Source organism: Octodon degus, unplaced genomic scaffold, assembly GCF_000260255.1.
Source record: "Octodon degus isolate 3935 unplaced genomic scaffold, OctDeg1.0 scaffold00160, whole genome shotgun sequence".
Taxonomy (NCBI): domain Eukaryota; kingdom Metazoa; phylum Chordata; class Mammalia; order Rodentia; family Octodontidae; genus Octodon; species Octodon degus.
This window is the reverse complement of record NW_004524736.1, coordinates 5,822,606-5,842,859: the sequence shown is the minus strand read 5'-3', so window position 1 is coordinate 5,842,859 and position 20,254 is coordinate 5,822,606. Positions and strand designations below refer to the sequence as shown.

The 20,254-nt window shown below is 40.7% G+C and overlaps 1 protein-coding gene across 12 annotated transcripts in view; it reads right to left on the bottom strand.

Annotated features, from left to right (window-relative positions):
* Nrf1 (nuclear respiratory factor 1) overlaps positions 1-20,254 on the bottom strand; it is a 184,533-nt gene that overhangs the window by 29,358 nt on the left and 134,921 nt on the right. For all 12 annotated transcript variants that reach the window (XM_004642746.2, XM_023702844.1, XM_023702851.1 and 9 more), the window contains 2 exons: positions 14,741-14,898; positions 7,217-7,341 (listed from right to left, as the gene is read on the bottom strand). In XM_004642746.2, coding sequence (XP_004642803.1) covers positions 7,217-7,341; positions 14,741-14,898 — 283 coding nt within the window. The remainder of the gene's footprint in view (positions 1-7,216; positions 7,342-14,740; positions 14,899-20,254) is intronic.

The following is a 20,254-nucleotide window of genomic DNA, read 5'->3' as shown; positions in this document are numbered from 1 at the left end:
CCCCCAGCACCACATGCTAGCCAGCCCTGCCCCCTGGTGGGCTGAGCTGGACACACACACACACACACACACACACACACACACAAATTAAAAAAAAAAAAAAAAACTATACTGGAGAACAGCAAGCTCAGGTAAGCACAATGAGAGAACCTAATGCTTTACCTGCTATTGAAGATTGATGGACCACAACTGATACTGACAGCAAATGAGTTTCCTATTCACAACACATCTATGTATCAGGCCCTATGCTAAGCCCTTGACAAGAATCATCTTGTCTGATGCTCACCATACCTTATGAGTACAGACCATCATTATCCTAATTTCATAGCTAAGGCTTAGAGAGGTTAGTTTGTCTGCCCATGACCACAGAGGTCATTAGAGGTGCAGAGTGAGAAGCACTGATCTCTTGCCAGCCCTCCCATTTTCCTCTTCCTTCTTTCAACCACGAGAACAGCCAGACACTAAGAACAGCCAGCCACAGTGTTAAATGACCTTTACAACCTTTCCCCCTGGTGGTCAGGGTCGAGCCCAGAGCGTGATTCACGCAAAGCACATGCTTTCCACTGAGCCGCATCCTTTCCTCTTCCAAACCCCCTTCTATAGCAGAGACTGCTAAGTCTCTGGAGTATCTCTGATCTAAGCTATAGGTCACAGGAAAATACAAATCATTTTGCTGGCTTCCTACTTGCGTTAATCCTCTGGCCTCAGCCTTGAGACTAACTACAGGTGTGGGCCATCATACACCTAGCCTGGCTTATTTTGAGAGGATCTTGCTATGTAATCCATTTTGGCTTTGAACCCTCCATCCTCCCATGTTGGCCTCCTGTGTGCTGGGATTATAAGCATGTAGCACCAGACCCACTAAAAGGCCCATTTTTAATTTGCAATAATCGCACCTCTGATAAATCTCATTGGCTTCAATACTGCCACTAAGCAAAGCTAAAAAAGACCCATTTTAAAAAAGATACTCTATCAAGCATGGTTAAGGTTGAATTCAACTGGAGAAACCCATATTGTTTAAAGTTTTTATATTTATGTATTTATTTTTAAAAGTTTTTAATAAGGCCAAAGACAAACAGGGATGGGAAAAAAGTCAGGGCATTAGTATTAGAAGAATTTAGTATTAAGAGAAGACAGGGTCTTTTTTTTCCTAAGGAAGTTTTAAAGATTGATACTGTTTGACTTGGCCATGGGGTGGACAGTAAAACATACTTTGTTCTGCAGTATAGAAAGACTTAGTGGGGGGCTGGAGAGATGGCTCAGTGGTCTAAAGCACCTACTTGAAACAAGCTTGGCAAAGCATAGGGACCTTGGTTCGATCCCCCAGCACCACATGCCAGCCAGCCCCGCCCCCTGGTGGGCTGAGCTGGCCACACACACACACACACACACACACACACAATAAATAAATGTAATAAATAAAAATAAATAAATATTAAAAAAGACTTAGTGGGGTCTCTCTCAACTGTGACAAATTTCATGTTGAAGAATTCTGACTCCTGCGTAAGCCAGGCTTGAACAAAGAAATATCAAGGCCCTGAAGATAAATGAGAAGAGCTGCTCCTTTTGTAAGTGTAGTGTTAATGTCTCATCACTGGCTTTAATTTTTAAACAGCCCTGCAGTCAATTTCCCTTCATCCAGGGCTCAAGGGCAGAAGGTTGAGACCCCAGATCTTAGCCATAACAGCACAGGTGGTGCCACTAAAAAACTCACAAGGATAAGAATGATGAAAGAACGCCCAAGGCTGTATAATGTTTACTTCTCCAAAGCACTCTCTGAAATTTTGAATGATGGTTTTTCCTCCAAGTATAAAGACGGGCTCTTTACTAATTGCTAGTGCTAATATCACGATGATGAAAATATTTTGGCACAAAAAACAAGTCAAACATAAATGGAAATAGAAGTGGCCACCCCTGAAGGTCCTATACACCCCATTGAAGAATTTTGCAGCTGGGATATATATGGCTCTGGGCCAGACTACAGCTCAGCAGCACAGCACCTGCCTGGTAAGCATAAGGTCCTGAGTTCAACTCTTAGTTTAGAAAGAAAAAAAAAGATTTGTGTATGATGATGATATTTCAAATGAGTACAGGAAAGATGGACTTCAAGCTTTTTTTTTTTTTCAAGCTTTTTTTAAATGAAATAAATGATGCTTAGAAAACTGGGCTATATAAAAGGGAAAATATCAATCTAGGGTTTTATATAATTCTATACATTAAAATAAATTTCAGATATTTTATAATATTCAAGATAAAAAGACTATTAAAATTGGAAGAAAATAGTTAATCTAATTTTGAGGACAGAGATATCCATTAAACGTAAAAGCAATAGATAATTATGGAAATAAAAATAAGATTACAGAAGTGAAATAAAAGTAAGCTGGGGAAGGGCTGAGAAGATAACTCAGAGGCATGAGCACCTGCCAGCAAACAGACGGTCCCATGTTTGATCCCTAGCCCTACATGCCGAGCCAGGGCATACCACACTGGCCAGAATCTGGCATGGTGATGCATGCCTGTAATCTCAGCACTCTTGGGAGGTTGAGACAGGAGGATTGCTGTAAATTTGAGACCAGCTTGGGGGATACAAAAGTTTTTTTTTTTTTTTTTAGCCTGAGCAGGAGGTCAGGCTGAACTGTATAGTGAGACCTTGTCTAAATAAATAAATGAATCTATTAAAAAATAAATTGGGGGAAACATAACGATGCAAAACAAAAACAAATCCTTAATATGTGAAAGTTTTCCAAAATAATGAGAAGAAAAAGACTCCAACAAAAAAAGGTTTAAAAAAACCCCAAAAAACCTGAAGTTGGCAAATAATGAAATACACAAATGCAGATAAAACCATGGAGGAAAAAAATCTATTAGTAATAAAGAATACAAATTAAGTAAGATATAGCTTATTATCTACCCCCAAATAGGTGAAAATACTATAATTATGCTAATAGCTGTTGTTGGTGAGAGGTAAAGAAGTAGGTTCTCAACAGCATTGGGGGAATATAAGCAAGCATGGTTGAGGTAGAGAGCAAACAAAGCTTTGGCCAAGACTGTACTAACACAGTGCTATCTTTATTATTTTTTAAACTCTTCATTCACTTGTTGTTCATTTATTTGAGGAAGGGTCTTGCTAGTAGTTTAAGTTGGTTTTGAACTTGCTATGTAGCCCGGCTTAGCCTCAAACTCATGGTAATCCTCCTACCTCTGCTTCTTGAGTGCTCGGACTATAGGTATGTGTTACCACACCTGGCCAATGTTGCCTTTATAATAAAAAATATTAATAACCTAAATATATAATAATAGAGAATTACATAATTATGGAAATATGAAATATTAACAAGCACTATAAAATGATCTTTTCAAAAAATATTTGACACAAAAATAGTTAAGATATTCCAAAGCAAATTACCTAATTACTATCCTATTTAGGTTAAAAAAAATTTGAGTGGGGGCTCACCAGATAGCTCAGTTGTTTAAAGCACAGCTTGGGCAAATGCAGTCAAGCGCATAGGACCCAGCTCCACAAGCTGCACCAGGCCCGCCCTTAGGGGAGCCTGAACTAGCACCCCCCAAAAAAGAAAATTTGAGGTGGGGGCAGGGATATAGCTAAGCAGAATAAGCTCCTGCCTGGTAATGTGCAAGGTTAAGGTCCTGAGTTCAATCCCTGAACAACCCCCCCCCAAAAAAAAGAAGATCAGGGATATAGCGCAGTGGCATAGTGCCTACCTGGTATGTGCAAGGCCCTGAGTTATCCCAGTAGGAGGGGAAAAAAAAATCTGCTGGTCTTGAGGGCCATGAGTTAACGGAAGCACACAGGACCTGCAGCCCAGCAAAGAAGCAGTGGAGACAAAGGAAATAAACAGGCTGAGGTGGGTAACCTCAAATGTTAGGGTGTGTTAAGAGAAAAGTATGGAGGTTATGATGTTTGATTTTCTTTCTTTGAAACAGGGTCTCACTACATAGTTTAGGCTGGCCTTGAACTCACTATGTAGTACAGACTAGCCTCAAACTACCAATGAGCTTCCTGGCTCAGCCTCCCAAGTGCTGGGATTTCTGTTTGTTTTGTTTTTTTTTAAAGCAGAACTGGGGATTGAACTCAGGCCCTTGTACTTGCCAGGGAAACAGTTATTCCACTGAGCCATTTCCCTGGCCTCCTAAGTGCTGGGATTTCAGGTATACATTAGCATGCATAGTAGAGGAAATCACATTCTTTTTTTAAAGATCAAGTAAAGGAAGGTACTCTTTAAGGTCTTTTCCAGTCTTTGGTAATTCTATCTTCATCTCAATGAAAAGGTGCCTGTGAAAATCTTTAAACTGAACCAAACCAAGCTATAAAACTCCATCTTAGGATACCGAAAATTCACTTATCTCTACTGAAAAAGACAGAATACACAAGTGAAATAAAGTAATGCCAGAGCTTGAGTAGTTCCTGTAGTGGCACGTGGGGTGGTGTCAGTGTTTAGACTAGGGCTATATAGTGCAAGTGTATTGTTTTTGGACCCCACAGGATGCCATCTTATACCCTTGCTGCCCTAGTCACTACCACTGGTACGTCACTCTTCCAGCCCCACATGTAACTGTCCTCCCTCTGCTAGTTAGACTGTTATTTAATCAAATTTTGCAATCTGTAATTTATTTGTTTTTCCAGTAGTATCCATTTCCAAGTTAGTTTTATGCCTATAATTAGGATCTTATCCTGCCATCAGCCAATTGTTCTTGGTAGGAAGCTATTTTTGATTGAAAACAAAACCAAAAATAAAACTTGATTTACTGGCAAATGCCATTACACAAGTGAAGGTGGGCAACAGCATACTACCTGAAAGGATAATGAAAAGAGAAAACTTTACATTCTAGCCAGATATCAAATTAGCTGGAAGTGGGAAAATTCAGAGTAGCCGCAGAGTAAATCCTGTAGCCTTTTGGGCGAAAATGTTGCAAGACAGAAGGAAAATCAATGTTATCTCGATCATTTACAATATTAGCCTTATTCTCAGGCTTCCCAAGGGGAGACAGGATGATTGGCCTTTGCGTAAAGTTGCTAGGATGAGAAACATAAGACAACAATCTGCTTTGATGCAGAGAAGGTACACTGAGAAGGGGGAAGTTTAACATTCAAGGTCTGAGCTCAGCAAATATAGGGAGGCACAAACAGGATGACTTGCTTTAGGGGAACCACTGATTTTATTTATTTATTTATTTTATTTATTTATTTTGAGATGGGCTCTTGGTCTGCTTTTCAGGCTGATCTTAACATTTGTGGGTTTAATGATCTTTCAACCTCAGCCTTCCAAGTAGCTTGGGACTACAGGCATTATCACCATGCTCAGTTGAAACTATGGACTTCTAGGATATAGAACAGAATTTTCTCTTATCACAATTGCAGCTAGCATACGAAGTCCAACATTAACTGCTTCACATAAACCAAGGCTACTGAAAAGAGGGAGCTCCCAGTAATCAGTAGTAGGTGTGGTTCAACTTCATTGTGTGGCTGAATAGGTTACTTAGCTGGATACCCAGATGGTCCTTAAATATACCTACAAATATATCCATTTGAAAAGGCGAGGTTGGGAGGAGCCAGAACTATAAAGCATCTGTTCTCATGAGTATAGATCCATGATTAGAATGGGTAATAAAGTCAACCAAACCTACAAAAAGGACTTTTAGCAGTTCCATCCCTAGTAACATCAATCAAACTTCAAAAGAATGTCACATAGCTAAATATTCTACCTTCTGTTCAGCATAGATTAGGACTCAGATGAGGAATGGAAACAGCATAGAAACGGGAGTAGGATTCTAGCAGCAACTTTTCTTTAACATGGCTATATAAGATGTCCTTTATCTTGCAGCATTCTAGTTAAGATCAGCCCCATCTCCATTTAGTTTCTCTTCTTTCTGAGACAGGGTCTCACTATGTACTTCAGACTGCCCTGGAACTAGTTGGGATTTCAGGTGTGTTCCACCATGCCTGGCTACCCTGTATGTCCATTTAGGTTAGCTTAGAAATCTCCTAGCCCTAGAGAAAAAGCAGCAGTTGGTATAAGATTTTTTTTTTAAGAAAGAAAATGATTCTCAGAAGTCATAATTGCTCTGAATTTCCTGTGCCATTCTTTTCTAGGGGAACAAAGAATTTTCTTCCTTTCCATTTCCAAAAGAAGACACAGCCCCGTGTCTATCTTCAAAGACTTTCCCAACTAGCAGTGTATTTAGTCCTTCAGGACCTATCAGAACAAGGGGTGGGGGACTAAGGCACTGAGGCCATTAAGGAACTTTGGGCCTAAATAATAGTATAATTTTATTTATCCACTTTCCAGTATGTAGAAAGCTACATTTCCCCCAAACCATAGAGCACTTAATTTGTCCTGTTTAATTATATATATAAGAAAAATCACACAGCGTCTCACAGATCAGGGATGGTCCTCCTCTGTGACCCAGACTTCTGAGGTACTTTCTCAGACAGCCCAATTCTTGGCCACTGACTCCAAGAGCCTGCTGAGGTGGATTCAAAGAGCTGGGCTGGAGTTCTACGTTTTTGCCACCATATTTCTATGAACTTTATCCCTTTTATCAGGATATTCACCAATATCCAGGAAGTCAAAGAGCTGGCAAAGAAGGGCAGAGTGGTGGCACGTTACTGGCAAATCCAGATGTTCTCAGTGAGGCCACATACAACAGGAAACAAAGCCCACAGGACCTATCAGAAAAGCACATTCTCTTCAACACCACCACCCCCAAAAAAAAAGAAAAAAAAAAAAAAGAAAAAAAAAAAAGAAAAGCACACTCATTGTAGCCTGTTGCCTAAACCTGGGGATAGGTTTGAGGTGGTGCTTTTCTGGAGGGAGTACAAACCTTCCACCTACCAATGGTACAGCCATACACACTGATCTACCCTGCCCTACAGGATGGTAAAGGACAAAACATGCCCCACAGCAAAATCTAAAGTACCCTCTCAGCAAGTCTTGTCACAGTAAAATTACCACATTCTAAAGAAGTCTTCAATTAGATAGTCATCAGCATGGCATTTTCCATCAGGAAACCTCAAGCCTCCTTGTAGAGAAAGGAATTAGAGGACCCCAGAACTTTTTCCGAGGCAGCAAATGCTACCCATGAAGAAAAATTCCAACCAGGCTCAACTTCTTACTGGAGGGTTTGTTGCCAGGCACGCTAGAAGATTTAAGTGGAAACAGGGAAGAAATTCAATAAAATATTTATGCTATCTTACCATTAGCATCTTGGACTCCAGTAAGTGCTCCAACAGCTGCTGCAGTTTCCCCAGACAGGACAATCTGTCCCCCTCCTTGTAAGGTAGCCTCAGCCAGGGTGGCGACAGCATGGGCAGCAGCTTCACTGTGGGTACAGGGACAGGAGACGGGGATATGCAAGATGAATAAAAGTATAGTTCTGCAGCAAGGCAAACCGTCTTTCCTTGGATCTCTTAACTTGCTCCATGGCTGTAAGCCTAAAGGTAAATACTTGATAGCAGTGCTAACAAAGACAGTCAATATTAATTTTAAAATGGTAACAATAAGCAGACAAAAAAATTTTAGGCCTTACATATTTATGAAGCTAATATAAATTTTCTTTAAGTCTAGGTAACAAGTATCTTAGGACAGAAGGCATTCATATCAGTCTCTCATTACCAATATCAACTGAGTGCTTGCAAGCCATAGTGGAAGCTCTGATCCATATTCACAATATAAAGCCACTCTGGTTGCCAATCACAAGGTTTTCTTTTTCCTTTATAGTAACATAAGGCAGACCACCAGAGACTGTCCTTTTAAGTCAAGGATGGATGATAATATGAAGAGTCAGCAACCTGGATTTGCTACTCAATTAATATTAAATAATAACTTTTATATTCATCTTCTCCAAATACAAAGTAACAGTTCACAAATCTGAAAAGTCCAAGTCTTCCTGTATACGCAGGCAGGGCTAAATATGAAAACTTAACATTTAAAATCATTACTGTAAGCCTAAACTTGTTTCTACAAATACAGTAAAATAATAAACCTTTCACTGGAAAGCAAATACTGCAGAATAATAAGATGTTAACCATCTATTTAGAGGAAAAGCTATTCTAGCACTGTTACCCATTTTTCTTCTTTGCTATATACTTTTGTGATGTGCATAAATATTCATTCAGGTATAGTAAGTCCATGACTTAGGACACTTGAGTTGTGAACATTCACAGATATGAACAGACCTCGAATTAGGAGCATTCCCAGATGCAAACAAATCACAGAAGTAGCTCATGGTATCTGCTAGACATTGTTACACTGTGCAGCTGCCTGCTAACTACACAGTGCGACTGTGTACAGTAGTTCAGTGCTCAATCAGAGCCCAGGGTGTCTAGAAGCAAGAGGAAAAGCAGTGGTGATGTGGAGGGGTCTGCTAGGTATGCAAATTAATAACCATGGAAACAAGAAAAAGACAGAGTTAAGATTCACTTAGAAGTTGGACTTCTGTGTGAATCCAACTTAACGGTCTCCTGGAACTTGTTCATTAAGTCAGGGGTTTTCTTTTAAGAGTTTTATGGTGCTAAGATTTTACATTTAGGTCTTTGGCCCATTTTGAATTTAATCTTTGTATATATTGTTAGGTATGAGTACAGCTGCAACCTTTTGCATGTGGATATGGATATTCACCTTCCCCACCACTGATCCTTGAAGACTATTCATTCACCCCTGGGTGGTCTCGGCACCACTATCATCAGTCACTTAACTATATATAAGGTTTATTTCTGGACTTCCTCTTCTACTTGACTGGTTTATATGACTGTCCTTAGGAGTTTTGATTATTGTAACTTTGTAGTAGGTATTTAAATCAGAAATGTGAGTTCTTCAGTTTTGTTCTTTTTCAATATTATTCTGGCAATTTGCAGCCCACTGATCATCTTTTTTTTTTTGGTGGAACCGGGGATTCAATGCAGGTCCTCCCGCTTGCCAGGCAAGCACTTATTCTACTGAGCCATCTCCCCAGCCCCCCACTGATAATCTAAATGAATTTTAGGATGGATTTTTCTATTTTTACAAACTATCACTGGGATTTTAAAAGAACTGTACTGAAGCTGCAGACTATATTTTGAGCAGTATTGATATCCTAACTATATCAAAGTATTTATTCTCATATGGCTTCTAATTATTGTCTAGTGTCTTCCTTTGTGTACATTTACTCATTTATTTATTTATTTTTGTAATGTGGATTTAACACAGGGCCTTGGCACTGAGCTACATCCCCATCATTTTTATTTTGAGGCAGGGTCTTACTGAGTTACTAAGTTGGCCAGGCTGTGCTTGAGAAGGATTTTTTTTTTGGCTGGCTCAGGCTGTCTTAAGGGCGGGTCTGGTGAGGCAGGCGGAGCTGGGGATCCAACCGTGGTATCCTGTGCCTGACTGCGTTTGCATGAACAGGCGCTTAAACAACTGAGCTAACCCGCAGGTCCCTAAGCTTGAGTTTGTGATCCTCCTATCTTAGCTTCTCAGAGCAGTGGGAGTATAGGTGTGCATCATGCGTGGCTTATACATGTAGGTTTTTTTTTTTTTTTTTTTTTTTTAAATTTTGAAAATGTATTTGGGGGGCCAGGGAGATAGCTCAGTAGAATAAGTGCTTGCCTGGTAAGTGCAAGGGCCTGAGTTCAATCCTCAGTTTCATTAAAAAAAAAAAAAAAAAAAAAATTGGTATAGGGTCTCACTACACAGCTCAGACTCACAGTGATCCCCCTTTTTTTAGCCTCTCCAGAGCTGGGATTACAGGCGTATGCCACCACGCCTGGTCTCAGTGGCTAGTTCAGTGCATGGTATGTGGTACTGGGGATTGAACCCAGGTTCTTGTGCTTGCCAGGCGGGCACTCAGTCTGCTGAGCTATCTCTTTGGCCCTATACATGTAGTTTTTACAGACCCCACTTAATAGTGTATTTTCTCATGTAAATAGCCTGATAGTCATTCAAAACAACAAATGCAAAATTGTTAATTTTTCCCTTCCTGCTTACTCCCAATCTTTTTTTTGAGACAGAGTCTCACTGTGTAGCTCAGGTTGGTTTTGAACTCACCATATGTAGCCCAGGCTGGCCTAAAATTCACAGTGATCCTCTTGCCTCAGCCTCCTAAGTGCTGGGATTACAGGTGTGTGCCACTACACTCAGTCCTTTTTATTTTTTAATTTGAAACAGGGTTTCACTAAATTGTCCAGGCTGGTTTTAAACTTGTGATTCTCGGGGCCGGGGAGACAGCTCAGTAGAATAAGTGCTTGCCTGGCAAGCACAAGGGCCTGAGTTCAATCCCCGGTTCTGCAAAAAAAGAATAAAAAGAAATTTGTGATTCTCCTGCCTTGGTCTCTGGAGTAGGCAAGATTATAGGAATGTACCCCTATAACAAATTGATCTTTTCCTTTGTTAAAGTTGGCTAACTATGGCAACTGCTTCTAGGTGAGAAGATAAACAAAATTTATAATTTTTTTAAATGCCCATCAAGATCATGATTATTTCAAATCTATTTCCTTCTTTTATTAAAAAAAGTGGAATATAATTGAAGTTGAACAAAAAGCTAAGCATAGTTGTAGATGTGACATGCAGCCAGATAAAAAGCTAAGCCTGCTTTCTCAGAGCCAGTAGGAAGTCCTGATCTAGAATTACTACAAAGGCTGTGCTTCACATTTTTCATGCTAGAATTTAAGAGCAAAGTGCTAAGTATTTAATAGAGACAATGTAACAAATACTGTATTTAGTACCTTTTTTTTTTTTTTTGGCAGAACCAGGGATTGAACTCAGGACCTTGCACTTGCCAGGGAAGCACTTATTCTACTGAGCCATCTCCCTGGCCCCAGTACTTAGTACCTAGGTCCTTAATTTTAAATATTTTTCTAAGAAACTTCTATCAATAAATATTATCAGCCGATTTTTACAGTGTCTAGCTGTCATGAATTAATGATAGAATACTTCCAGTGTGACTGCGACTTCATGGAAAGGAGAAAAGCACTGATGCTGAGGGCAGCTGTCAGGTCCTGACTTGGAATACCTGTACCTGACTATACCCACTGGTCTATCAAGTTCTAAATATCTGCAAGTTATTTTCTTTAATTCCTATGGTATGAGGAAAAAAAGATGAACACCAGCAACAACTTAGAGGAACCTGGGATGTCCAGGGATAACGGGTCTGCTGGGGGTGCCAGGTTGACAGATGAGTGAGGTTTTTTGGTGGGGTTAAAGTAAAGGCCTTCACACTGAACTACATCCCCTGTACTTCTATTATTTTTGGAGACAAGATCTCACCCAAGATAGGCTACCATTTGCAATCTTCCTGTGTTGGCTTCTTACAGTGTTGGGATTTTAGGCATGTGATGGATGTTTCATGTTATGCCACAGACAATGAATAGAGATTAAAATATTCTTGATTTATCACTTAAGTTTTTAGACAAAAGTCATTTCCAAACCAGGGCTATATTGAGTATACTGAAGGACTGAATTTGCAGGAGGACCTGTTTAAGCAGGATTACAAATTTCTTTTTTTTTTTTTTTTTGGTGGAACCGGGGATTGAACTCAGTCCTTTGCGCTTGCCAGGGAAGCACTTATTCCACTGAGCCATCTCCCCGGCCCCTAGGATTACAAATTTCTGACTGTGTAACTAAAGAACTAAAACTTCACAGCCAGGCATAATTGCATATGCTTGTGATCCCAGCATTCTAGAAGGCTGAGGCAAAAAGAACCTGGAGGCTGGGCAACTCAGACATGGTCAAATAAAAGCGGGTGGGGAGGCTGGAGATGTAGCCCAGTATGAAGGCCCTGGGTTCATTCCTCATTACCCAAAGGAAATCAAGCCAAACTTTAAATTCACCACAGTATGGCAGCAAATAAATCAATGGTATTACTTCCTTTCCATTCTGGTTGGTTGGATTAAATAGCTTCTTTTTCTTTATTTTTTTTAAAGCTATGACACTCTGCTCTCCATTTGTTCACCTTGATTCCCTCTGTATTTCCTTCCTAAAATGCTCATTACTCTTTATTTTGAAAATTATCGAAACTGTCTCATAGCTATTTGTTTCTCAATAAAATTATAGAAAAAAAATTAAAATTAACCTACTTTTCAGCCCTTTGGGGTGTCCCAAAACCAGCATGGGCCAAGGCCATGGAGCATCCAGGCCCCATTCTGATTTGCTGCATGAAACTTTTTAACAGCATGGTTGAAAAACAGGTCTGTCCTGCATCTATCCTGATCTCTTTCCCCTCTAAGGGCTGTGGCTGCAGGAGTCCCTCTGCCTTCTTAGCCTCCACCTGCTGTCATATAGAGCTGGTCTCGCCCTTCTCATCCTGTGGCCACATCTGCTGTTTACTGTGCAGCAGAGGTACAGGTGATCATTACAGAACTACGCTTGTTCCAGCTGCACCTGAAACAGAGAAGGCTGGCAGGTAGCAGGCTGTGAAATTGCTTTGTTACCATAGGAACAAAGACTAGATTCCTTTGTATTTTTACTAAGATGACTTCCAACAAGGAACTCCATGGCCAGGCTGTGAGGGCAGGGGCTAAAAGGCTTTACTATAACTCATCCACAGAGAAGCCATCACCAAAGGCTTTCCTTGAGTCCAGCCTACCTGCCTGAGACATTACCATGGGTGATAGCTTGCTATAGTCCCATCTAGCTGTCAGGTTTGGTTCTTCAACATGGGCAGAAGCAGTAACACACCACTCCCCCAAGATGCATTGGGACATCGGACTATTCGATTGCAAACAGATTTCAACATCTCTTTGCCCCTCCTTCATCCACAATAAAACACATTCTCCTTCCTTTGGTGTAAACACTGTAGCCACCTCAGCTGCACCTGAGTTTGCTAACAAGCCCTCAGGGAATACCATTACCCTTGCTGCTTGGGAAATAGGCCTGGTCCTCACAGCAGAGGGAGTCAGAATGGGCCTCAGATTTTCCACTATGTACAGGGCTCCCAGGGACTTCTGGAACATCCAGAGTGTTGACTGGAAAGCTCAAGTTTTGCTGGCTTTTAGTGATGGCCTGTTAGGCCCAAAGTCACAGTCACAGAAGTCAACAGACTAAAGGTAGGGAGGTTCTCACTTGAACTATGCATTCAGGAAGTTTATCTAGATGTGTCTTTTAAAAGAAAGGAATAAGACTGAGCCAACACGTAATAATACACTGAGAAAGACTTTCAAGTTGCTAAAAAGTGACATGGTTCAACAGGCTGAGAAATGTTTTAATTCCAGGTTACTCAGGAACTCAGGTAATTCTCAGAGGCCAAGGATGTTTGTGTGTGTTTCAGTCTTCAGCTAAGGATCAACCACCGAATTCTGTTTATTATAGCCTGAAAAATCAGTAACTTATCTCCAGTCTTACAACATTAGTTCCCAAGCCTTTAGTAAGGCACACCTAAACTGCCTCTTTCTAGCTGGTTTCATAATCAGTTTTCAACATAATCAACTGTGAATAGACAGATCTTGAAATATAATTTAAATGACAACAGCTATAATTTCTAGTGCTAAACAGCTGACCACTCTAAGAAGGACTTTACTGTAATCATTTCACTGAATCTTTGTGTGATGAATATTAGTTTTACAACAAGAAGGAAACCAAGGCTCAGGGGTTAAGTTTCCCAAGAGCAAAAAGCAAGTGGTGGAGGGGCTAGGGAGATGGCTCAGTGGAATAAGCGCTTCCCTGGTAAGCGCAAGGGCCTCAGTTCAATCCCTGGTTCCACCAAAAAAAAAACCAAAACAAACAAAAACCAACTAGTGGAGCTAGGATTCAAAGAGAATTTATGTGAGCTTGGAACTGTCTTCTTTTCAGCTGCCCCAACCAATCTAAACTAAACTGCAGTTGGTTTTTATATTTGGGGGAGGTGACTTCCCTCTCTAAACTTCTACAATGTTCATAGTCTATACTATATGATTCAGTAGGGAATTGCACACTCAAATTGTTTGACAGGTGTTTTGCCAAAATCAGTCTACCCACTAAGAGCACGATTTCTTTCTTTTTTTTTTTTGGGGAAACCGGGGATTGAACTCAGGCCCTTGTGCTTGCAAGACAAGAGCTTATTCTACTGAGCCATCTCCCTGGCCCCCATTAGAGCACGATTTCTGCAGCAATTATGTGCTGAAGCTCTCCCAAGCTTACCTGGTAGGGTGCCTCTGCGTCACAGAGTTCAGTGACTAATAGCTGTCATGCTAATAGCAGCAGCCCTTACTGCATGCCAAGCACTGGTCAAGGCCTCTCACATGCAGTGACCTTTGCAGTTCTCGTGCCAGCTCAGCAAAGCAGGTAAGGTTATGACTTTTCACAGACAATTAAGGAGTGGGTATTGAGACTTCAAATAAACTGCCCAAGGTCAACCAGTTAAAAAGTGACAGGGCTGAGCTTCAAGTTCAGGAAGCCTGGCTCCGGGGTCCAAGCTCAACTATAATTAAAATGCTTGGGCTGCTTGAAAATAACATCATATCAGGAGGAAGAAGATGAATGCTATAGGGATAATCTTTCCTATCAACAAGCAGTAGAAAGAATCTAGGAGAAAATAATACAACTATATTTTGGAAACTACTCCCTAATAATGGAGTGTCTCATTCTATAGCTCCCTCCCTAAACATTGCTGCAGAAAAAAAGTATTTTTCTTCATAAGGGCTTCCTCAAAACCAACCTACAGTACGTACAGGTGGAAAGTATTAGTTCCCATTGCCACAGGACAAGCCAAGGGGCAGCGTCTCTCCACAAGTCAGCCCCAAGACCCTCATCTGTCCTGCCCCTGCCTCCACCTGTTGAGCGCCATGGTGACGGTGGCTCCCTGTTGCATCTCCTGAGACGCTGCCACTGCGGCCTCTGCCAACGATGCCACTGCCTGAGTGGCCTCTGATGCCTGCGTTGTCTGGATGGTCATCTCACCTCCCTGTAATGTGGCCCAGTTTTGTTCCACCTGAAGTAGAAAGGACAAGACAGTCAAAAGTCAAAGCCACGGAAGAGTTATATTCTTTCTTTTCTTTTTTTTGTCCTTTTGACACAGGGTCTTGCTATGCAGTTCAGGTTGGCCTTGAGCTCACTCTGCAGCCCAGGCTGGTCTTGAATTTGCAAAAATCCTCCTACCTCAGCCTCCTAAATGCTGGAATTACAGGTGTGTGCCACCATGCTTGGATAGGTTTATGTTCTTAAAAACAGAAATTTTTGTACTAAATTGCCATGCCGTTTGCCAAATAAATATATACTTTTACATCAACATGACCTATGGTTCACAGAGTTTTTATGTTATTATTTGTGTAAAAAAGGATATATATATATATATATATATATATATGAATTTGTTTATATTCGCATAAAGGACAAATCTATTGAAAATATTTCCTTGGCATTGGATGGGAGACGAAAACTTTTCACTGTATACTTTTAATATATGATTGATTAAAAATTAAGGTTAAACTTTTAAATAGATAATACATATAATTGAGCTTCTGCAAAAAATAGGTATGTGAGGTAATATATGTATTAATTAGCTTGATTAAGCCACCCCACAACATACACATACTTTAAAACGTTGTTACACATGATAAATCAAACTGTATCAAAGGGAATAATATCAGTACGCCAGATTCTATCCAAAGGGTCTACTACTGCTACCCATTTTTTAATCTTTGCAGAGGCATTTTCTCTCTCTATGCATCACATTCACACACATGCATAGGCCCTGTCTTCCCCTTTCTGTTTCTTCCAATTTAATGGTAAAAATGATAGCACAGTCCATGTATCTTTTATTTTTTGCTTCCCCCCTCAAACAGCATACCTCTAAAATGATTCCACTGTAGAACACAGAGAACTGCTTCATTCATTCTTGGTCCATAATAATTGTTAGAGCATTGTACTACACATAAACACCATGATTGACTTACCAGCCATCTTTTAATGAGCATTCAGGTTGTTTTTAGTTTTTTGCTATTACCAACAATGCTGTGTGGAATATCCTCATATACCACTTTGTATAGCATAAGAATCTACCTATTTGTGGAATAAATTCCTAAAAGTAGAATCATAAATCAGTTATTTTATATTTTGATTTTTGATGGAAACTGTCAAACTCAGCAATTTTTTAAAAAAAATGTATTTAGTACAGGGTCTACAGGGTCTCACTACACAGATCAGACTCCTAGTGATTGTTCTGTTTTCAGCCTCCCAAGCGCTGGGATCACAGGCTGGCGCCATTACGTCCAGTTTTAATCACTGTCTCAGCATACCCCAGGGGTGGGACCAGCACAGCAGGCTAGGGATCAGAAACCCGGCCCCAGCTTCTGCCTAAGCAAGCACTTTAATCCGCTGAGCTATCTGGCTGCCCTTAAACTCAGCAATTTTTCCCCCTCTAGTGCTGGGGTATAAAAGTAGAGACTTACTTACGTTGGGTAGGAGCTCTACAACTGACCCACCTCCCCAGCCCAACAAATATAAATATTTGTAGATTGTGTTGGGGATCAAACGCAGAGCCATATATTTATATGTAGACAGGGTGTGTGTGTGTGTGTGTGTGTGTGTGTGTGTGTGTGTGTATGTGTGTGTGCGTGCGTGCATACATATAGCTTTACTTTAGTGGCTGAGGAATTATGAAAAACCCAAACTAAAAAACTAAACTCTCTGTTAAAAGAGTAAATAAGAAGCCAGCTTTGTCCTAGGAAGCTTAGGGTTTCTCATTACCTTGGGCCATTAACATTTTGGGCCTGACTACTATTATGGAGGGCTGTCCTTCACATTACAGGATATCTATTAGCTGCCATGGCACCTTCTTAGTCATGACAATCAAAAATATCTCTAGATATTGTACCAGGTATAGTGGCACATGCCTGTAATCTCAACATTTGGGAGGCTAAGGCAGGAAGACTGCTGAGAGTTCAAGACCAGCCTGCACTCCATAGTGAGTTCAAGGCCAGTCTGAACTTCATGGTGAGACCCTGTCTCAAAAATTAAAAAACAAACAAAAATCAAATATATCTCTAGATATTGACAAATGTTCCTTCTGGCCCTAGGCTGAGAACTGCTGACATTTACATTGTGAACTTTTTTTTTTTTTTTTTTGTACTGGGGATCAAACTCAGGACATTATCCTTGCCAGGCAGGTGCTTATGCCACTGAGCTATCTCCCTGGCCCTTGAAAACCACTGATTTATAGCACAATTCCTTGCCGGGAGAGATTTCTCACTTCTAGATACCTGTATGTAGGTACTTTAACCCATTTTTCCCAATGAACATTGCCTAATTATCTCCCTTCAAGAAAAGTTGTAGGGGGACAGTATAGGCAGTTTCTATTCAGATGTATGGAGTAATAAATATGCTTGGGTCTGATACCTTTCTGGACCTCAGGATGTTAGTGGTGCTTCCTGGGGCTCTATTGTCCCTACTTCACAATGCTGGGCTCAGTGACTGTTTATCTTATACCTGCCTAATGTGTCCCTAAGAAAGTGCCAAAAGCTCAAGGAGAGATATTTAAGTTACCTCTTGATTTGGTTTTATTAGCATCCTAAAATTATGATAATGCTTCTCAGAATGTTTCTCAAAAGCCTTGCAGTGAATAAGACATTCTTTTGAGCTCCCTTAAAGAGGGTGCTTTGGGTTTTCTTTTTTTTTTTTTGGGGGGGGGGTTTCTTAAGAAGATGACAGTGCCAGCAAGTTTTCATGGCCCCTTGCTACAGAGGCAGAGGTTCTCAGAGCTATAAAATGACCTACTCAGGAACTCCCTAAACTTTTTTTTTTTTTTGTTTTACAGAACCAGGGATTGAACTCAGGCCCTTATGCTTGCCAGGGAAGCGTTTATTCTACTGAGCCATTTCCCTGGCCCCATCCCTAAACTCTTGATTCCAAGGTATGAGCTCACTTCTCCAAAGAGCTTTGATGCCAAAAATGCCACTTTGGACAGCAAGCTACACTGTCAATTTTTATTTAATTAATTAATTTATTTATTTCGGAACTGGGGATTGAACTCAGGCCCTTACGCTTGACAGGGAAGCACTTATTCTGCTGAGCCATCTTCCCGGCCCCACTATCGATTTTTAGATGGCCAATGATTCTACTAAAAAATAAAAAAGAAAAGATATCTCTCTAAGTTCAAGGCCAGCCTGGGTTACACAGTGAGCTCAAGGCTAGCCTGAACTACATAGGGAGACACTGTCTCACCAAAACCAGAAGCAGCTGCTGGAGCTGGCAGCACCATCACATACAGCCACTGGCAGTCTTCCTCTTGCCTAACCCAGCCTCACTTGCAGCCATCACAGTACTGCTCTCTCCCTGAGCCTGGCCCAGGGCAGTTCCCAAGTCCCCATACTCCAATGGCAGGAATTCAGCAAAGTTACGTTTCATCACAAACACAGTCATAGCCAAAATTATATGGCATGAGATTAATGGGATGATGGTAGATGTTGGGAAGCAAACTGGAAGAGACAGGAAGAGAAATATGGCAGGTAATATAGATAAACTAGGTTCATTTCTTTCATCCATTGGTATTCTCTATCCTGGAATCTCAGCATATTGGCTGGGTTGTTTGAGCTCTTGTTGCTCTCAATTCTGATCTGTGGGGAGCTAGTGTGACCCCTATGTTACCATCTATGCCCCCAAAAGGGGCAGGGGTAGTAGTTGAAGATGTCCTATTAGATTTTCTGTATTTCTGAGACAGTCACTATAGAGGTCTTTCAAATTAGCTAGAGTGCACTGAGACCATTCCATGCTTTGTAACTCAGTGCCTCTGCCTTGTTTCTCCCATCCCTTCACCTTTTGCTTTATTAGTTACTCTCATCCCCTGAACTTAGTGCAACTCTCTCCAGGAAGTGTTTCCTGAGACAATACCACTTCCACATAGTCCAAGACTGAGGCCTGTCTTCTCAGAGTCCCAGAGTGCTCTGGGCTTGCTGCTAGCCCCCTACCTCACCCACCATGCTTCTCTGTGGGTTTCTTTTGCCACTGCTTGACTATATGCTCCTTCCAGAAAAGAGCAGGTTTTACTGCTTTGTGTGTAATACTTATAGTGCTTGGCTTAGGGTGTCACAAGAGTTTGCTGCATGGATAGAACATACTCCTTTATTTACATTTCCTGATATGTCATTCAGTGGTGGCGCATGCCTGTAAACGCAACACTCAAGAGGCTGAGGCAGGTGGATTGCTGCAAGTTCGAGACCAGCCTGTGCTACAAAGTGAGCTCAAGGCCAGCCTGAACTGCATAGTAAGACCCTGTCTCAAAAAGACAAAAACAAAATACAAAATATTGATAGTCACTTTTTAAAAAAAAACCCAAAATGACTTGTGCTATTTCAAAAGTATTACATGTATAATAGTTCTCATTAAGATTCTTTTCTCTCACGTGTTTGCAGTTTGGTGTTTTATTTCTTCCAGCAAAATCACATAACATTATCATCAGGTATCATCCTACTTTGGTTTTTCTTGCACTCAAAGCACTTAATATCATCTGGTGGTCTTATCAGAAGACAGAATAAGTTTTCATACTATTTACATTTTAAAATGTCATAAATAAGCACTAATTAATTTTGCCTTGTTGCCCATGATCATCTTGAACTTTTTTTTTTTCATATTTTTTTTAGGGAAGGGTCTACAGGGTGTTCAGGGTCTCACTACAAGTTCAGACTTGTGGTGATCCGCCTGTTTATAGCCTCCCAAGAGCTGGGATTACAGGAGCGTGCCACCACGCCCAGTCTCAACTGCCATCTCAGCACCCGCGGGGGTGGAGGTGGGGTGGGGGCGAGGGCCTGCAAGGCAGACCTGGGGATCGAACTCCCAGCCCCAGTGCCTGCTTGCAGGTGTTTTAATCTGCTGAGCTATTTGGCAGGCTCTTGGTCTTGAACTTGTGAGCTCACATGAACATTCCTCCTTAATACTACACACAGCTATGATATACTTTAAAGTTAACACAAAATATTCCATATTTATTTATTCAGTACCAAGAATCAAATTCATAATCTTGTGCTTGCCAGACAGGTGCTGTGACACCCAGTTATATCCCCACCCCCCATATTTTTAAAAACCGTATTTCTGTGTTTAATTCTCAACATCTCTATAATTTGTACTTGTCCCTGATTAACTTTAAACTGTTTATGACTACAGAATTTTTTTATTTCTTTATAACTACTTAAGTTATTGCATAGTTTCTGCACACTAGGTCCGCAAGTAATTCTTCTCATAGAGAAGGGTTAGACACATAATCCTTTTTTTAGTGTATCACATAAAACGCTACATTGCAAATATAAAACTGTAAGTTCCTATTAGTTGGGTTTTGGCAATAGTGGTCCATGAAT